Here is a 19,372-nt window from a genome sequence, read left to right as displayed (position 1 = left end):
GTCACTCCAAAACCCTGAGTTTTGATTGGCTGATGGGCATGGAAGAGGCAGGAATATCAAGCCAAACATATTGCACATTATTCTATTGCACATTGTTCATCAGCTTTATGGAGGCTTAGAAAAATTATAGTATAATGTTTGCTATATTTCACCCTTTTCAAATGTCCTGCTTTAGCCTAGGCTACAGTGTTTTTCTTTTTTATAAATGTATACGTAGGTGTTTTGGGTATGTTGGCCTATATTTGTATATGTTTGCCCTGCCCTGGGATGGCGAAATTAACGTATTACTGTTACTATTACAAGTGTGGAAAAGTAAATAATATTTAACAAATGTTTTCCTCGTACGGAACTAACGTTATATCGCTTTGGCTGTACAGTTTCTGGTCGGACATAAATATACGTCGGACCATGATACCCAATCTTCCATGCGATGAACCGCTGACTGCTGTAAAGCAGTTATAAGAAATATATTTGGCTGGTGCTGAGGCGTTTAATAATTTATATCCTGGTGTGATTAAAATAGTTACGTTTTCTGACGGGCTTAATTATTCACAGAGGTTTAGTTTTATTTCCTGAGAAGATGTTTGCCAGACCGTTTCGTGTCAAGTCTAACACTGCAATCAAAGGATCAGACAGGCGAGTCATTACTGCTGCCAGCTCAACACTGACATTTGCTTTTCGAGGTTTATTCCAAACTACACGTTATGTAATTTTAGTTCAATGGAAACTACACATAAAGCTCACCTTTAAACGCATGAAGGCACCTTTGGCAAATATCAGAGCTCACCTGGCATTGCTGGTAATATTACAGTAGTCTAGTGCTTGCCTAACCTTCATGTATGTCTATGAAACTAAATAGATTCAGACTCCTGCATATCAGTTGTTAGTTAGCAATTCTGAATTTTCAATCAATCCCAGTAGCTGAAGGGATAAAAGCAGCTCAAACTCAGTTGAAAATATCTTGTTGCCAAGACATTGTTTGTTTGTCATGTAAAATTATTTCATTAGCGATCTCAGATTTCTCCCTGAACGATCCCTGAAATACTGGTTAAATTGTATTTACATTTTCATGTCAATTCCTATCCAGTTCGATATCTTGTTATTTAGTGTTAGTAGCTTCTGATCATTATATTGCTCTGTTAATTGGAATCCCCTTGACTGGGTGTGTCAATGCCTGCAAATGTCAGAGACAGAAAATTTAACAAAAGTCTTGGACAAAAGGAAAAAATTGCATTGTCAGTGGTAAAATTATGTTTCTTTGACCAGCAGGATTAAACACAACACACATTGCAGAGAAAGTTATGGGTCAATCAAGACATGATAAAGATGTGTGTGCAAATATAATCTTATAATAAAATTTATTCAAAACATTGAATATGTAAAATATGCAAACTATTATTGCATTCCAGACAAGTCGGCTGTGGAAAATTGTCCATTCCAGCTGTAATTTCAAAATACGTACCTCATAGTCGGGGAAGATGGATATGCTCCGAGTTCAAGAGTAGGAACTCAGACCTTTAACGGCGCTACAGAGACTTATGCTGCCTTCCAGACAACTTGGAAGTCGTATTTTTTCAGATCTACTAGGAAACAATCTTCCAAATTGTCTTAAACTTGCACCATATGTCTCTGTTGCAGCAGTTACTAGTAGTATGACACTATCCAGTGACTGATAACATTTGTGTTTGTTCTTACCTTTTTTAGGAGGAAGCTCAAAGCTGACATATCCGCAGCCCTCCCTTCACTGTCTGCTGAAGAACTGTCTGAGCTTGTCCCCAATAAAGAGGAATTAAATGTAGTGAAGATTTATGCACATAAAGGAGATGCGGTGACTCTTTACGTTCTTCACAAAAATCCACTGTTCTTTGAACTAGAAAAACGACTTTATCCAACAGGTTAAAAACTAAAGCCCGTTATTATGTTAGTTAGATGATACTACAAATACTGCAAGCCCTTTTTAAGCAACTTATTTAAGATGTGCATTGTCATTTTTTTTAGTATATGTGCTTTGGCGCTACCCTGCTGTCCTGCCAGCGTTCAGGACATGGCCTCCTGTGTTGCAGAAGTTGATCGGAGGGGCAGGTATGTTTTTTTTCTCCAAAATCAAGACCTGGACAGAATTTTAATAGTGGAAATGTAGTCTGTTCTTATGTAACACAAACTGTGTTTCTCCAAAGATCTCATGCTGCCTGGTGTGGTGGTGCCTTCAATTGGTCTCCCAGACGTGAAGCAGGGGGACTGCTGTGCTGTGACAGTAGTAGACAATAGGTAAGTAATGATGAAAGACTTTGGAAAGACCTCTGTCTTGGTCCGTGCATGTTTAAATGTGATGCTGTTTTTTTTTTTTTTTTTTTTTTTTTTTGCAGAGCTCCTGTCGCAGTTGGCACTGCGGCCGTGTCCAGTGCAGAGATGCGTAGCTCGGCTATGAAAGGGCGAGGAGTGTGTGTTCTCCACTCGTACATGGATAATCTATGGTGAGTAGCTACCATCTTTTTGCACATTTCAGTCCTGAATATTTTGTGAATTAGTTTTTTTTTTTAAGGGGAAGCTCGACACTACCTTGCAGAATTTTAGAATATATAGAAACCATTCTTATGTGTGTGAATTAATTATGAAGCTAGAGCCAGGTAATGGTTAGCTTAGATAAGCAGAAAGACTGGAAAAACAGTCTCAGTCAGAAAGTAGAAAAATGCAGCTACCAGCACTTTTTTACAAGTTATTTACAAGTAATATCTCGTCTGTGTTCTACCTTCATGTTGTGGTTTGACAAAGGTGATTTTCTCAGGGGTAAAATAGCTATCACATAACATGTTAGAAGGTAGGTGAGCTGTTTGCGGATATAATGTCAATGTCAATCTCCTCACCTAACGCCCAGCAAGCAAAATTTGCATATTTCCCAAATAACCACACTTTTCCCTCAATAAGGACATTATAGTATTGATCAAAGTCACCCAATCATTGTTCTCACTGTTTTAATTATGCCCAGTAACCCTCTAAAAATGTGCATTCTCAAAAAAGCTTTTATTCTACAGAGGAATGTTTTTTTAATACCCCCTTTTTTCAGGGCTTTTGGAGACAAGTCAGGTCCGCCTTCTTTACCGGAGGCCGACAGTGAAGGGCTAGGAGTTAATGGAGACGAATATGAAGAGGATGGGGAAGAAGAGGAAGAGGCTGAGAAGTGTCTGGATAAGAATTCGAGTCCTGGTGAGACGGTCCCGGACAAGGCCTGTTGTGCTATGGAGGAGTTGAGTCTGGCTGAGCAGGAGGAAGAAGAGAAGGGTGAAAAGGTCATTGGGGAAGAGGAAGGGAACCAGGATGATCAGAAAATGCCACAAGGTACCCCATTAAGTCATATCTCCTATCCAATTTATTACAATGTCATTCAAAAAGGAACTGTTTCACTGAATCAGCTTTTAATGAGACTAAGCTTCACCAGCACATTTATCCCGGGATTAATCAAATTTAAACATTTCCTGTTAAATGGTTGCATGGCAGGCTTGATGGCTTACAGACCTATTTTTGTGACTTTATATTTGTGTTTTGTTGATACAACTGGAGAATTGTTTTGATCCGGCAAAGTGAAAATGTGTTAAGAGAGAAAAAGATTTGACCCAGGTCATTCCCCGATTTGACAGAGACAATGGACGCCCTACTGTTGCAGTGTTTTCTCCACGCTCTCAAGAGCAAGGTGAAGAAGTCAGAGCTCCCTCTGCTGACCAGTACATTTCTCCGAAACCACATGTTCTCCTGCTGGTAAAGTACAATTCATCTGTCAAGAAAATGTGATGACTGAATCGATATGGTATTGAAAACATCTCCTTTTTTTCTTTCTCTAGCCCAAGTGGAAAGCAACTTGATATCAAGAAATCCAGCTATAAAAAGGTTTAACTATAAATATGATATAATACATACATTTATAAACAGACTAATTTAACTCCATCGCTAAGCATGTATTTAATGTTTTTTTACAATAGCTATCTAAGTTTCTACAGGCGATGCAGCAGCAGCATAACCTCGTGCGAGTGAAAGAACTGGCCAAGGGAGTGGAGAGCATTGTTGAAGTGGACTGGAAAAATCGAGAGTGAGCCAAACCCCGCCTCAACTAGGGCTGTCAAATTAACGCGTTAATTTCGATTAATTAATCACAGAAAAATTAACGCGATTAAAAAAATTAACGCAGATTAATCGCACTTCTATAATGCCCTTTGACCCGGTGCAAAAGTGGTGCGCAGCTGCACCTGAAGCTTGCATACACAGCCCGCACGGGTGAAAGGGAGAAAAGTAAAGAGAGAAGCAGAGGAAAGGGCAGGGCCGAGGGCTCTATGGACGGTTTATGGGATGCTTTGGGCAAATAAGCATGAAGGTCGGAAGACATGTTACTTTATTCTCCGCAGTGTCTGTGATTTAGTGGGTGCAACAATGTATAGGTTCAAAACAGTATCTCTCAATCTTCCTCCGTCTGTCTCAATTTTGTTTGCTAGCTGTCTCGTCTCCCGCGTAAACCGACACCCGCCCCGTGTGTGTGTGTGTGTGTGTGTCAATATTTTTGCCTATGAGTACGACGATGGTGAATGAATCGGCATCTGTGGCAGTGCAGCGCTGTCTGTTGTGGAGACAGAAGTTACGAGAGACAGAGAGCGAGAGAGAGAAACAAACTGTAGCAGGCTATACAGCCGTTTATAAACACGTATAAAAGTGTCATAAAAGTATGCGATTAATTTAGATTAATTAATCACAGAGCCTGTAATTAATTAGATTAATTATTTTAATCGCTTGACAGCCCTAGCCTCAACATAAAGATATTCTTGACTGAGATTCCAACTCACATGCACCCACATTCCGACTGACTTGGCCTTTTGCTTCTCCTTTTTTATTGCATTAACACTTTATAGACTGCGTTCCTTCAACGTTCCCGGGGAGGCAGACATCGAAGTGGCCCCCGTGCAGGATGGAGGGGAAGCAGAAACTCCGTACCGACCTCCTGAGATCACCACCACATACTCTGTGTCGCCTCGACTGGAGCCTCTCTTCTTAGATGCAAACAAGAGGTGTGTGTGTGGATGTGCTTTACTTAACCCAAAGACTCAACAACGCATCCACATATTTGCAGAGGGAGTTGTATCTTGCTTGTCTGCGATCCTCCACACATTTACTTGAGTATGACACTAAATTATGTTATGGGCTTCAACCATAGATTGTAAATAATATGGATGTGGCATCCGAGCTGACCTCAGTTATTCACACGGCATCCAATAATCCAAAAAAAATTCACTCTCCAGAGTGTTGTCATTGACATATGACCTAAACATACAGACTAAAATGGTTTTGTGGCCCAGGCTGTAAATAGGTTTAATAAGACTTTGAAAACGGCCTATCTAACAAGTGAGTCAAAGAAAAACTGCTCGGTCTTGGCACCACCCCCCAGTGGCACTTCCTGGTTACTACAGTTGTGGTCACTTCCTTATTGGATGCTGGTAAAAATCGCTGAGGTTGGGGCTTGGCTTCAACCTCTGAACTCCCTGTGTAGCAAGACAATTTTACTATGACACAAGTCACGCAGTTCATATTCTAATGTGTTGTATCTGAAATATCTGTATCTGAAATCCCTCCCCTTGAGGACCAGTTGTTTCTCTTCATAAGATCAGTACATTGACATTTAGAACTTATTCTCAACATCACTGACAGCATCCAAAACATTAATAAGTTGCATTGTGGAATGGTTTGTCATGTACATTCCTTCAAGAGTCAAGATTCAAGAAAACTTTATTTATCCCCAGGGGGCAGACATTAGCAACAATGACAACATTCCTTGAATATTACTTTTCGCTCTACAAGGCCATTTTTACAGCAGCCATTTAGACTTGTCATAGCAGGAAAAGCACAGGGGTTACTAATAACAATAATAATTTCTCTGTTCTATTCAAGTGTCCCAGTGAGTCCGTGAGACACAATACCAAGATCTGAAAGTGAAGAAACCATCATTCATCTTTGTTATTTACACCTATATGCTATTCCGTCTGTGACATGTTAAAGTGACTTCTCTTGAGAAACACATCTTATGAACATCATTGAGGCAAGTATTTAGTGTATCAGTGATTCTTGAAAAGTGGGACAAAACAGGGTGCAATGTTGAAAAAATACAAACCTTTGGGTTACTTAACGTAATCCCTGGTTCTTTGATAACAGAGTGAGGTGTTTCACTATGGGAATCGCCTCGGCGTGACCCTACTACGGAAGCTCCAATTACACCACGTCTGTCCTTGACAGACAGGTCGGACTGTGCCACGGGGGCCCCGCCCCCTGCACTTATACAGTCGACCATCCCTCCTCACATCATTCTATAACGGTTTCTTTCCGTGTAAACGCAAGGAGGGACGTGTTGGTGAAACACCTCACTCTGTTATCAAAGAACCAGGGATTACGTTAAGTAACCCAAAGTTATTTTTCTAACTTCGTTCAGTGTTTCACTATGGGAGATATAGACCACTCCCGTATTGCATATGTCTCCCGAAGCCATATGCAATACGTTTCTATGGCCCCTTTGGCCATAGAAACTAACACACCGTTGAATCTGGGTGGTTTCATAGCAAATTGCAGTCTGTAACCCTGTGAAATAGTGGAGAGAATCCACGGGTGAACTGCGCATGCGCGCCACTGCTCTACTCGCGCGGCGAGAGGGCTTATGTGGCTGTGCTTCAATGACGTCACCCTCGGGAACAGAGGGGAGAGGTCTGCTCTCACAGGAGGAGTGTGAGCTCCCCCTATGGGAATATAGGGGCCAAGACTTTAATTTATTTTGTTTTGGGTTGTGCATTTCACCCTTGGCCCGGCTGTGAAAATGCATGGTTTATTGTTTTCACATTTAAACTGAGTGAAAATGCTTGCTGACACTGTGTTACTTGTTGCCCCTGTCTCACCTCGCTCTGAACGTGAGGCGGGAGAGACTGAGAAAAAGGCACCTGGAAAACTTGAACCTATCCAGGTCCCTGAACCATGAAACTTGGGGCTTTTCTCTGCCCCCACCAGTTTTATTTTCTTCATGGGAGGGGGAGAGAGAGAAGCTGGGAGCGTTAGGTTCCTGGCTGCCGCAGCAGCGAGGGAGTGTTTGCCCCATGGCCTTGGGTTCTCTGACCTAGGCTGTTGGTTAGTCTGTGGGCCAGCTGTGTGGGCTGGTTTGTAGGCTCTCTGAGGCCTGCTTCCCCCTTGTTTTCCCTTTGCCGCCGTTGCCGAGGCAGTAAAGCCTGACATCGTTGGTTGGGGCGGGCGGGGAGCCTGTTTTCTGGGAAGGCAGTGATCGAAGGCTTCTCCTTCTTGTTTTCTGAGAGTGCTGGTATCTCTCATCTTCTCCAGAGCTGGACCAAACAGACCCTTGGTTGGGTCATATGCTGCATCCATGACCTCAGCTTTCTGTGCGTCAGCCAGTCCGGAGAGATTGAGCCATAACGCTCTCTCACCTGAGACTGCAAGTCCCATAACTCGGCCACAGCCCTGAACTGCGCCCCGTGAGGAGCGCAGGACGAGATCATTTACAATGCAAAGTTCATCCCAGAGGGCAGGGTTAGGTGACCCAGAGTCCAGCTGGCGACCCATTTCCTCAAGTATTTCAGCTTGATATGCAGACAGCAGTGTCATGGCATTGAGTGAGCATACTGACTGTGCTGCATACTTATACATCCTTTGGTAAGTGGATGCGGTGAGACGGTCCATCTTATCAGGCAGAGAGATGCCCGAAGAAGCAGAGAGAGAGCGCCGGTTTGGGTGGAGGTGGTACGCCACTGAAGGCTCAACGGCTGGGGGTTCGGCCAACCCCAGCTCACCCATCCCGTGGATCTCCAGCTTAGAGCAGCCCTTGGTTGGAAGCTTGCTCTTAAATGGGCTGGACCAGTAGCGGCTCATTTCCTTCATGCAGATGGGAACTGCTGGCAGGAGCTGCTTAGATGGTGTTTGGGCTGGTGGGAGCCTTTTGCCGTCATACAGGTCTCTCTCTTCCCCTTCAGCATCCGGGGTTGCAGGCCATTGAATGCACAATTTTGCTGCAGCCCGTTTGCAAACCTCATACAAGTTACTGTCCATTGGTGGCACAGTGTCAGAGGCACTAGGGGGTCTGGACTGTTGGGCAGGAAAAGTGGAATCGTCCTCCTCTTCCTCCATTTCATCCATGTTGAGGAGGTCAGAGTTGGCATCGCCCTCTGCGTCCTCAGCACCCGGTCCCGCCTCGAGGAGCTCCTCGAATAGCGGAGGCACGAGCGGGGATGTTGCCTCCATCATGTCCGCCCAGCTAGCTGTGGCTTGGGACTGATGGGTGCTCGTTGAGGCTTTAGCAGTGGTAACTGCCAGGGAGGGGTCCTGGTTGTTAGCCACTGTCACCCTTACGGCCCCCACACACATCCTACCTCTACTGCGCGTCTACCTCGCGTCTGCGTCTGACTTTTTGTCACGGACTGTGAAATCAACGTAGAGCGAGCACACATCCAACCTCAGACGCACTGCTGAGGCGCGTCGGAGGCACGTCTGCAGCGACGCTCCCCTTCACCTCAGGAGGCTCGCCTATTTTTTTTCTGAGAGCAGCGCGTCTCTCTCGCGTCTCTGTGCTTTAACTGATAGAGAAATACTCTGCTGACAGTCATACCAGCAGCATTCACTCTAGTTACACGTTTACCCGGTGTGTTTATTTCAAAATAAAACATCCCTCAGTCGTATACGCGAATAATCCCTTTATTTCACGATTTAATTGTGCAATCAAAATCCGAGGGATTTAAAACCTAATTTTCAATTAGTTCTGGCATTTCATTTTTGGATAAATGACACATATAGAGATCCAATATAGTGAAGAAATAAAAAAGATCATGATGAGCGCAACAGTTTTCCGTTGCTCTATCTGTGTCTACGGCCTTCTTCTTCCCCGACCACACCCCCCTCTCTCTCTCCCGTATAAATCAGTAAATTGCTTTTTGAAATACTCTGCTGAGAGTCATATTGACTTCATACTGGCAGCTTTCGCTGTAGTTTCACCATTTCCTGGTGTGTCCCCTTCAAAATAAAACTTCCAACAAGCGAAAATATGGCAAAAAAAAGAAAAAAAATGGCAATGGGGCGCACAGATTACTGTCCAGACTCAATATAAATCATATGCATCATAGATGACATGAAAGAACTTCATTTTTAATGGGAATTATCTATGAAAACTCTATGTAGAAAGATAGGGCTTTTAGAAGCAGCGCTGCAGCAGCAGCAGCTGCTGAGACGTTGCATGTGTGTCCGAGAAAAGTCCGAGAGACGCAGCAGTAAGGTGAGGCGACGCGCTCCAGAGGTAGACGCAGGATGTGTGTGGGGGCCGTTAGCCTCCTTTCCAGTATTTTCTCTGGCATTGATGCACAGTGAGTGCATGAATGCGGGTCAGCTAGCAAAGTTTGAGCATGTTTAATGCCCATACAAGCTATACACATTGGGTGAGGGTCCCTGCCTGATATGGACGCCCCGCATGACGCGGGGCACAGGCGTGATACAGCCTTGTTGACCTTCGGCTCCAACCCTTTGGCGGGGGTGGCGGACGAAGACATAGCGACTGGACAAAGAAGAGAAAAGTTGAAAACTTTAGCCGAAATAGGCGCACCGTAATGCGTGGCCTTTCGGTAAATTATGGTGCTAGTAAACGGGGTTTAGCCCGATGCTAACAGCGTATAGACAGTTTGCTCGCCCTGATGCGTTAGCTAAACTCTGGGTGTTTTGGCTCAGTTAGCAAGCTAATGCTAACTGTGCCACGTTAGCCGTAAAATATAAACTACACCGTAACCAGCGACACCGGTAAACAAATACAGTGTAGCCGGAGTAGCAGCTCACCTTTACGCGGACACTGTCTGGATAATACAGTGTAGAAAACAGATAACTTCTTACGAAGTACTTACTCAGGCTATCCAGGTTAAAAGCCTGTAACCGCGTTCGGCGACGGAATCCTTGACGGCACGTCTGTGAACTGTTAAACAGTTAAAGCTAGCCTAGATGAGCTGAGGGAGCTTGAGTAGCTTTCTCACGGGAAGAAAGCGAGAATGATGTGAGGAGGGATGGTCGACTGTATAAGTGCAGGGGGCGGGGCCCCGTGGCACAGTCCGACCTGTCTGTCAAGGACAGACGTGGTGTAATTGGAGCTTCCGTAGTAGGGTCACGCCAAGGCGATTCCCATAGTGAAACACCGAACGAAGTTAGAAAAAGAACCTATGTTTAGGCAAATTAAATTGCTTGTATGTATCCAACATATACTAAGCTACTGAGCTAAGGTTTGACACAACCTCACAGCTTTTTTTTTTAAGATATTTTTGGGGCATTTTTATGCTTTATTGATAGCGCAGAGAGACAGAGGTGAATTGGGGCAGAGAGAGGGGAGTGACATGCAGAGAACGACCACGGGTGGGAATCGAACCCGGGTCTGCTGCTGGGCCCGGCCCGGGGGGGGGGACGCCCTACCAACTGAGCTAAGGGCGCCCCACAACCTCCCAGCTTTTGTCCTTTTTATCAAAATGGGCTTTTTAGCTTGCCATTCCTTATCAAAATGGGCTTTTTAGCTTGTCATTCCTTATTTTGTGTCAACAACACCGTCAGACACCAAAAAACAGAGCCTGTCTGACTCTAATGTACTCTGCAGAGGTAGAATGTGACAAGAGGTCCTTCATAGTGACAGCTGCCCCTTATTTTGGCTGATTTTATTACATTTTAATGGATTGTCTGACGGTGGTGACAAAAAGTGTTCCCCCCACTTTGAAACCATATAAACATGAATGTGTTGAAGAAAAACAGTTTTTATTGATATGAGAGATTATTTTGTGTTGCTTTTGATGAAAAAAGCACTTTTTAATTATTAAAGTACATTTTTAGCAGGTTTTATTGCATATGAAAGATTGAAACCCTCTCTGTGAACACACTGTTTTGGACGTCGTGAGAAGATAACAAGTGTCATATATTTGACATATTAAATTAAATTAAAGGGGATAATTGTGCTCCAGACATTCTATTCTTAATCCCTAATAACATCTACAATTTTAAATATTTTTATTTTTGGAGATAACAGCAGTTACATATGGAAGACGGCCTTTTGTCCCGGTTCTCAAGAATCACTGGTATAAATGTCATCCTTATCCACAACCCCTGCCAGCAAAGACTCAAAGAACTCTCTGTTGAACCTGACCTTCTATAACTTAATTATTAAACATAATTCAAGCCATAATACTCTCTAGTGTTTCCCTTGTTTTCTTACCATAGTGGTCTGTGTCTACCAACCCGCTGACTTCTAAGATCTTAATAACAGAGCAGTCAGTCTTATGCTTGGTCTTACACATGACCCACGAATGGACTTTACAGACAAGTACGATGCATCTGTTGTCCGGTAGTTATTAAACTTTTGAAATTAAACATTTATAATTCACGCATGATGTGAATGTAATTTCAAGATTTGTATTTATTTGGTAATACAGTAATTGGTATACCAAGCTAGCAGAGTATTGTATGTGTCTTAAAGTATGCCGGGAAGTGTGTAAAAGCACACGGTGCCACCTGAAACACTGGGAAGAGATCCACTTACTCACTTTAGGGGAAGGCAAATTGCGCTCAGACGCCAAACTGTCTGGGCTTGTTTGCGACGATGTCACATGATTAGAGCAAATTCTTTTGTGGGTAAGGTGCTAAAATGGGGCGGATTGTGGGTGCTATTTGTTTAGCATATCATGGAGCTAGTAGCGCACACTATCCATTCTTTGTGGATCTGGCCCTTGTAAAACAATGAATACAAATGGTCTTGGTTTGCAAACTCAACTATTTTTTTATTGGTTTTAAATTATGAAGAAGCATTTGAAGCATTATGAAAGCCTTAAAAACTCCCTAAGACGACGATACTGTGATATCGTTTTCCTTTCTTTTGTCATTGTGTTTTCAATAAAAAAGCTGTATTGGCATGGCATGTGTTGTCAAAATAATTTATTAAATGTGTTCATGTACTCTGGTGTGCTCTGCTGCCTCTACAGAAAAGGAACCATACTGCAGCCGGCTGAAGTGAGAGATATTGTCACAGAATATGTAAAGAAGAATGACTTGGTGGATGAAAATAATAAGAAGTAAGTAGAAGCTTAATTTTCTTTTTTTAAGATATTTTTTGGCATTTGTTATGCTTTATTGATAGTGTAGACTAGAGACAGAGTTGAAATGGGGCAGAGAGGGGAGTGACATGCAGAGAACGACCGCGTGCTGGAATCGAACCCAGCTCCGCTGCTGGCCGAGGCCCATGGGGGGGACGCCCTACCAACTGAGCTAAGGGCGCCCCCAAGTAGGTGCTTAATTATCTGAAAAATAAAAACAGTGCCTTGTGTAAAACTACATAAACAGAAAATACTGTCATTGCTACTGCCACCAAAGTCTATTAATGGATTTCTAGTTCACAATCAAATCCTATTTTGTAAAACTGTGGGCATTTGTGAAAGGGCAGAGCTGACCCCAGGCCATGTGATTTTAGTTAAATTTGACTCCGAAACACATGAGACATCTCATGTTCCTTTTTAGCTCGTGAAAATTGTGAATAGATAAAAATCTGGCGCGGAAATAGTTTAACAAGGCAGCTCTCTGTTGGGTGCTATCATTCCACTTTAAATGCAGGTAGCTTGAATGCTTTTCTCCCCTCTCACCAGTTACGTGACCATAAACCCTACCCTGTGCGACTGCCTGCTGGAGAAATCGGAGTACCATGATGTAGAGTCTCTCAAGTGGGATGACCTCTTTAGCAGGTTAAGCCTTTTTTACTTCTTTTTGTCATGGGGGACCAAGTGTTTTTTAAGCCTCATGCGTTATAGTCTATAGTCATACCAGATTTGAAATGTTCTTATCTTCACTCCTTTAGCAGACTACAATTGGAATACAATGTATTTATACATGAAGTGGAATTTTATTTCTTACAGTTGGTTTAGAAAAATACATGAATTAATATGAAGAGTCATTGGTTGCTACACCCACATATCAACGTGAGTCTGCATGTTCACACACTGTTACAGAATAATGTATAAATGTAATTCTCTGAACGAAAATCCATAATTAAATCCATATCTGATGTGCACACGACAACAAAACCCCTGCTTTGACATTCCCAACATCTTGTTTATAATGGCTACTTTGAAAAACTAAATACACTATGATACCAAAATGGGGCCATAGAGTTTTCAGCTCCTTGTGCAGTAAGTCAAATCAATTTTGTTGTGTTTAGGAAGGTCAAATAATTGGGAAGCATAGTGGTTGGGATCTGGTGGTTCTGATCCTGCATTGCTTTTTCCAGCCTCAGGAGTTATTAGGAATTAACCATTTCTGTTTGACTTACTTCATAGTGAGTTTGTGATGAGTATTGACCTTGATTTGTCTTGGAAGTTATTTAATCTATGTTCTAGTGTTACAGCCTTTAAACAACGTCTTAATTTGTCATCATTACAAATAATTAGGCTTGGGTTTGTGATCTGCATGCACTGTTTACCATTTGCAGAAGTGGTAAGTCTTCCAAGGCCAAATTGACCTCAATAGACCGATTTATGTCTCTGTAGCTCCATGCAAAGACAAATGTAAATAGACTTTGGGGGACTGTAGAAATGCCACATACAGACAACTAGAATTGTAATTGTTCATAGGTTCACTTTTTCATTTCTGTAATGCAAGTTGGCTATTACTCTGGGTAATAAAGTGCATGGCTTAGTGATCATCTTCTTAGAAGAATTTGTAAAATACAGTCCCCTACAAAAGTATTGGAACAGTGAGGCCAATTCCTTTATTTTTGCTGTAGACTGAAAACATTTGGGTTTGACACCAAAATATGAATATGAGACAAGAGCTCAACATTTCAGCTTTCAAATTCTTCTTTTTTAATAACTGCAGCAAGCCTGTGTGACCCATTGACATCACCAAACTTTTGCATTCTTCTTTTGTGATGCTTTCACCGCAGCCTCTTTCAGTTGCTGTTTGTTTTGAGGGGCTACTCCTCTTTAGTAGGTAAAATGCATGCCCTATAGGATTTAAGTCTGGAGATTGACCTGGCCAGTTTAAAACCTTCCATTTCTTGCCCCTGATTAACTCCTTTGGTTGCGTATTTCTTTAAATTGGCAGACAAAATGTTTGTGTAACCTTCTGAGTTCCTTTTGCTGTTGCCATCATGTGTTACATCATCAATGAAGAATAATGAGCCCGTCCCAGAAGAAGCCATGCAAGCCCAAGCAATGACATTGCCTCCACTGTGTTTCACAGATGAGCCTGTATGTTTGGGATCATGAGCAGATCCTTTCTTTCTCCAAACTTTAGCCTTTCTATCATTTTGGTAAAGGTTCATCTTGACAACAACACAGTAACACATGATGGCAGCAGCAAAATGAACTTAGAATTATACAGAAACATTCGGTCTGCCAATTTAAAGAAAGATGCTACCAAACTGATATGGTAGATCCTCCATCATGCAGCAATATAATGATCCAACACAACTGCAAAAACAACAAAGGAGTTAATCAGGGGCAAGAAATGGAAGGTTTTAGACTGGCCAAGTCAATCTCCAGACTTAAACGCTATAAAGCATGCATTTTACCTGCTAAAGAGGAGACCGAAGGGACCCCAAAACAAACAGCAACTGAATGAGGCTGCGGTGAAAGCCTTGAAAAGCATCACAAAAGAAGAATGCAAAAGTGTTGTGATGTCAATGGGTCACAGGCTTGATGCAGTTATTGCAAGCGAAGGATTTGTGACAAAATATTAAGTCTTATTAATTTTAATTTATTTGAGGTCTATCTATTCCAATACTTTTGCTCAGTTGTGAATCAGATCCAGATGTAAATACCTGGAATTGAAAGCTGAAATGTTGATCTATTGTCTCATATTCATATGTTGGTTTCAAACCCAAATGTTTCTAGTCTACAGCAAAAATAAAGGAATTGGCCTCACCGTTCCAATACTTTAGGAGGGGACTGTAGGTTCTTATAATTTGATTCTTTTGAGGAAAGCTATTTCCAGTAACTATCAGTCTCATTCTCTCTATTGTTGAACATTTGTGTAGATTGAACAATGCCACCTCCTTTTTTACAGGACGCTGGCAAGAATGCACGAGTGCTATCAAGTTGTATTCCCCGGACAAGCACCGATAAGAAAGAAGGGCCACATTGAGCCCATAGACATCTCTGTGGCTTCTCGAGGTTCCAACAAGAAGGTGAGAACTTCAGCTACAATACTTTAATTTGCCAAATGTAGATCATCGGGTGGTCTAATTAAACTGTACAGTATATCAGTCTGGACCAAAGTAGTTAACCAACACTGCCATCTGATATTGACAATTTGGCTGATACAGTCATATGAAAAAGTTTGGGAACCCCTCTCAGCCGGCATTATAATTGACTCTACTTTCACAAAAAAATATAAAAGTGGTATGTCTTTCATTTACCAGGAACAACTAAGTACTGGGATGTTTTCCAAACAAATTTTTTTTGAAAAGCAGTATTTGGTTGTATGAAATAAAATACAATGTGAAAAACTGGCTGTGCAAAAATATAGGAACCCTTGTGGTTTTGTTGATTTTAATGCCTGTAACAGCATGTAAAACTGATGACTTTAAACACAAAGTTGGTTGGATTATGTTGTTAAGCCTTGAACCTCATAGAAATGTCTGTTTAATCATGAGAAAATGTATTTTAGGTGCCTAAATGCAAGTTGCACTTCTCTTTGACTCTCTGCTGAAGTGAGACAGAATGGGATCATCAAAACAGCTCCCAAAAGATCTGAAAAACAAAGATTGTTCATTGTCATGGTTTAGGGGAAGGCTACAAGAAGCTTTCCCAAAGGTTTCAATTGTCAATTTCGACTGTAGGGAACATTGTCAGGAAATGGAAGGACACAGGCACAGTTGCAGTTAAACACAGGCATGGCAGACCAAGAAAAAAACAGGAGCGGCATAGGTGGAGGATTGTGAGAATGGTTGCACACAACCCACAGATCACCTCCAAAGACCTGCAAGAACATCTGGCTGCAGATTGTGTATCTGTACATCGTTCAACAATTCAGCGCAATTTGCACCAAAACATCTGCTTTTTATAAAGACCAAATAACTTAATTTTTGTCTCATCAGTCCAAAGCATTTTCTTCCAATATGAAGCTGGCTTGTCTAAATGAGCTTTTGCATACTCCATGCAACTGTATCTGTGGCGTGGGCGCAGAAAGGGCTTCCTTCTCATCACCCGGCCATACAGATGTTTTGGTGCAAATTGCACTGAATTGTAGAACCATGTACAGATACACAATCTGCAGCCAGATGTTCTTGCAGGTCTTTGGAGGTGATTTTTGGGTTGTGTGCAACCATTCTCACAATCCGCCGCATATGCCGCTCTTGTACTTTTCTTGGTCTGCTAGACCTGGGTTTAACTGCAACTGTGCCTGTGTCCTTCCATTCCCTGACAACGTTCCTTACAGTAGAAATTGACAATTGAAACCTTTGGGAAAGCTTCTTGTAGCCTTCCGCTAAACCATGACAATGAATAATCTTTGTTTTTAAGATCTTTTGGGAGCTGTTTTGATGATCGCATTCTGTCTCACTTCTGCAGAGAGTCAAAGAGAAGTGCAACTTGCATTTAAGCACCTAAAATACCTTTTATCATGATTAAACAGACCTTTATATGAGGTTCAAGGCTTAACAACATAATCCAACCAATTTTGTGTTTAAAGTCCTCAGTTTTACATGCTGTTACATGCATTAAAATCAGCAAGACCACAAGGGTTCCCATATTTTTGCACAGACAGTTTTTGACATTTTATTTAATTTCATAAAACTAAATACTGCTTTTCAAAAAAACTTTGTTTGGAAAACATCCCAGTACTTAGCTGTTCCTGGTAAATGAAAGACATACCACTTTTGTCTTTTTTGTGTGAAAGCAGAGTCAATTATAATGCCGGCTGAGAGGGGTTCCCAAACTTTTTCATATGACTGTATATGTTCTGAGCAGATATTTTAAATAGGGCTGTCAAATTAACGCGTTAAATTCGATTAATTAATCACAGAAAAATTAACGCGATTAATAAAATTAACGCAGATTAATCGCACTTCTATAATGCCCTTTGACCCGGTGCAAAAGTGGTGCGCAGCTGCATCTGTAGCTTGCACGGCCCGCACGGGTAAAAGGGAGAAAAGTAAAGAGAGAAGCAGGGGAAAGGGGCCGAGGGCTCTATGGACGGTTTATGTGATGCTTCGGGCAAATAAGCATGAAGGTAGGAAGGCATCTTACTTTATTCTCCGCAGTGTCTGTGCATTATTGATTGAGTGTGTGCAACAATGTAAGTTCAAAACAGTATCTCTCAATCTTCCTCCGTGTGTCTCAATTTTGTTTGCTAGCTGTCTCGTCTCCCGCATAAACGGACACCCGCCCCGTGTGTGTGTGTGTGTGTGTGTGTGTGTGTGCGTGCGTGCGTGCGTGCGTGCGTGCGTGCGTGCGTGCGTGCGTGCGTGCGTGCGTGCGTGCGTGCGTGTGTGTCAATATTTTTGCCTATGAGTACGACGATGGTGAATGAATCAGCATAGGCTATGCGCACCTGCAGTGCAGCGCTGTCTGTTGTGGGAGATGGAAAGTCGTAATTTAGTCTGCTTGTTTTTTTGAGAAAATTCGGCGCTAGTTCCTAACTTTATTTCATGTAGAAACCTGGCTGAGGGGAGGAGACAGAAGTTACGAGAGACAGAGAGAGAGAGAGAGAGAGAGAGAGAGAAACAAACTGTAGTAAGCTATACAGCTGTTTATAAACAGGCATAAAAGTGTCATAAAGGTATGCGATTAATTTAGATTAATTAATTACAGAGCCTGTAATTAATTAGATACATTTTTTTAATCGCTTGACAGCCCTCATTTTAAATCAAACCTGTCAGTGCCCTCTGAACTGTGTGGCAGATAGCTTGCTCCAATTGTTTCTACATGCTCCCTGTAGGTGACCCTAATAAAGAACCTGGAGGTGTACGGTTTGGATCCTGCAGTTGTGGCCACTGCTTTGCAGCGCAGAGTCCAGGCCAGCTCCGTCTTACAACCCATCCCCGGATCCAAGGACAAAGTGCTGGTCCAGATCCAAGGCAGCCAGATTCCTCAAGTCAGCAAATTGCTGCTAGGTAGTATTTTATGATTGCCTCTAAATTGCTTGTTTTGTACAAATAACCTCAATTGTTTTTAATCTTGTATTTCAATTTCAGATCATTATCAAATTCCTCGCAAGTACATACAAGGCCTAGAGAAAGCTCCAAAAGCTGGCAAGAAGAAGTAGCATTTCAACCATGCAATACTAATCATTGACTGTCTTTAAAGCTGTTCTACTGCATTAAACACAACAACAACAAACTGTTGGTCATTCATGTAATACGTTGATTCACCATCATCTTCGGCGAGTTGATGAATGAAGTCTTAAAACTGTTCTTGTTCTGATTTGGCTCAAAGAGATAATTCAGTGTACATTTACTCATGACTCACATTTAAACCAGACCAGGATTGATTCATCTCAAAGTAATCTGTTTCTGCTGCTGAAGAGACTTTTTCTCTTCAAAATAAATAAACAAGATGAATTTAATCATTTTACAATGGCTCTCAAAATATTCAAATAAATGTCTCCAGTGTTAGGTTGACGTTTTCAAAATATTTTACTTAAAAAATAAATGAAAATTAAAAAAAAAATTTAACCACACTTTTCAGTGGAAAGCTATAGTCCCTGTATATACATAAAATTCACATATTAAACCGAGGACTTAATAGATTTGGATCGGTGACCAAGGCAAGAATAGCATCTCTGTATAGCAGTTCTGAACCTGTATTTTCACATCAGCACTTGTAAAGCGCCACTCATACAGTTGAGGTTCAGGATCCTTATGATGGATGTCGTTTTTAAAAACTGACTTTCAAGGGGGTCAAAGTTGCTAAGTAGTGGGATCCCTAAAAGTCTATATAAAAGTTTCTAAATGGACCCATTTCAAGATATGTACTTTATATTTGTTCAAAACATGGATTTCACTAAAGAAACAAGACAAGGATATAATAAAAATAGCAGGAACCTGTCTTAAACAAGCCTGTGTTTGTGTTTTTTTCTTTAATTCATAACTGCAGTATTGTACATTGGGGAACTCACTACACTTAAGGAACTCTTATTTTTCTCCTGGGGAGATGTTTTCAAGCTCCTCGAAGAATAAGCCATAATTCTTATATGACTTTTATTGTTTGTGTTTTAGTGATGGATTTAACTTGTTGAGGTCAGGTCTTTGACCAATATTCTTTCAGAGTCTTTATCATGTTTATAGATTTTTTTTTATTTTTATATTTTGGGTCGTTAAGTGGTATTCCGGTTGGAATTTGTGCTGATCTGT

At 41.7% G+C, this 19,372-nt stretch overlaps 1 protein-coding gene across 1 annotated transcript; it reads left to right on the top strand.

Moving 5' to 3' along the window:
- Window positions 1-419: 419 nt before the first annotated feature.
- Window positions 420-19,015, top strand: eif2d (eukaryotic translation initiation factor 2D). The gene is made up of 15 exons (XM_080030343.1): window positions 420-636; window positions 1,705-1,895; window positions 1,999-2,082; window positions 2,178-2,268; window positions 2,367-2,474; window positions 3,065-3,336; window positions 3,636-3,753; window positions 3,837-3,882; window positions 3,975-4,081; window positions 4,893-5,048; window positions 12,012-12,101; window positions 12,669-12,764; window positions 15,085-15,205; window positions 17,959-18,133; window positions 18,215-19,015. The coding sequence occupies exons 1-15, from the start codon at window positions 581-583 to the stop codon at window positions 18,283-18,285; spliced, it is 1,782 nt and encodes a 593-aa protein (XP_079886469.1). The 5' UTR covers window positions 420-580; the 3' UTR covers window positions 18,286-19,015.
- Window positions 19,016-19,372: the final 357 nt, after the last annotated feature.

The sequence above is a fragment of the Ammodytes marinus genome (genome assembly GCF_949987685.1).
Source record: "Ammodytes marinus genome assembly, chromosome: 7".
NCBI classification, from domain to species: domain Eukaryota; kingdom Metazoa; phylum Chordata; class Actinopteri; order Uranoscopiformes; family Ammodytidae; genus Ammodytes; species Ammodytes marinus.
This window is presented reverse-complemented; position numbering and strand designations above follow the sequence as displayed.

Coding starts and splice junctions, on each gene's coding strand:
- eif2d (XM_080030343.1), top strand. CDS start 581: ATGTTTGCCAGACCGTTTCGTGTCAAGTCTAACACTGCAATCAAAGGA. Junction 637..1,704: donor GCAATCAAAGGATCAGACAG/GCGAGTCATTAC, acceptor TACCTTTTTTAG/GAGGAAGCTCAAAGCTGACA. Junction 3,883..3,974: donor AGAAATCCAGCTATAAAAAG/GTTTAACTATAA, acceptor TTTTTACAATAG/CTATCTAAGTTTCTACAGGC.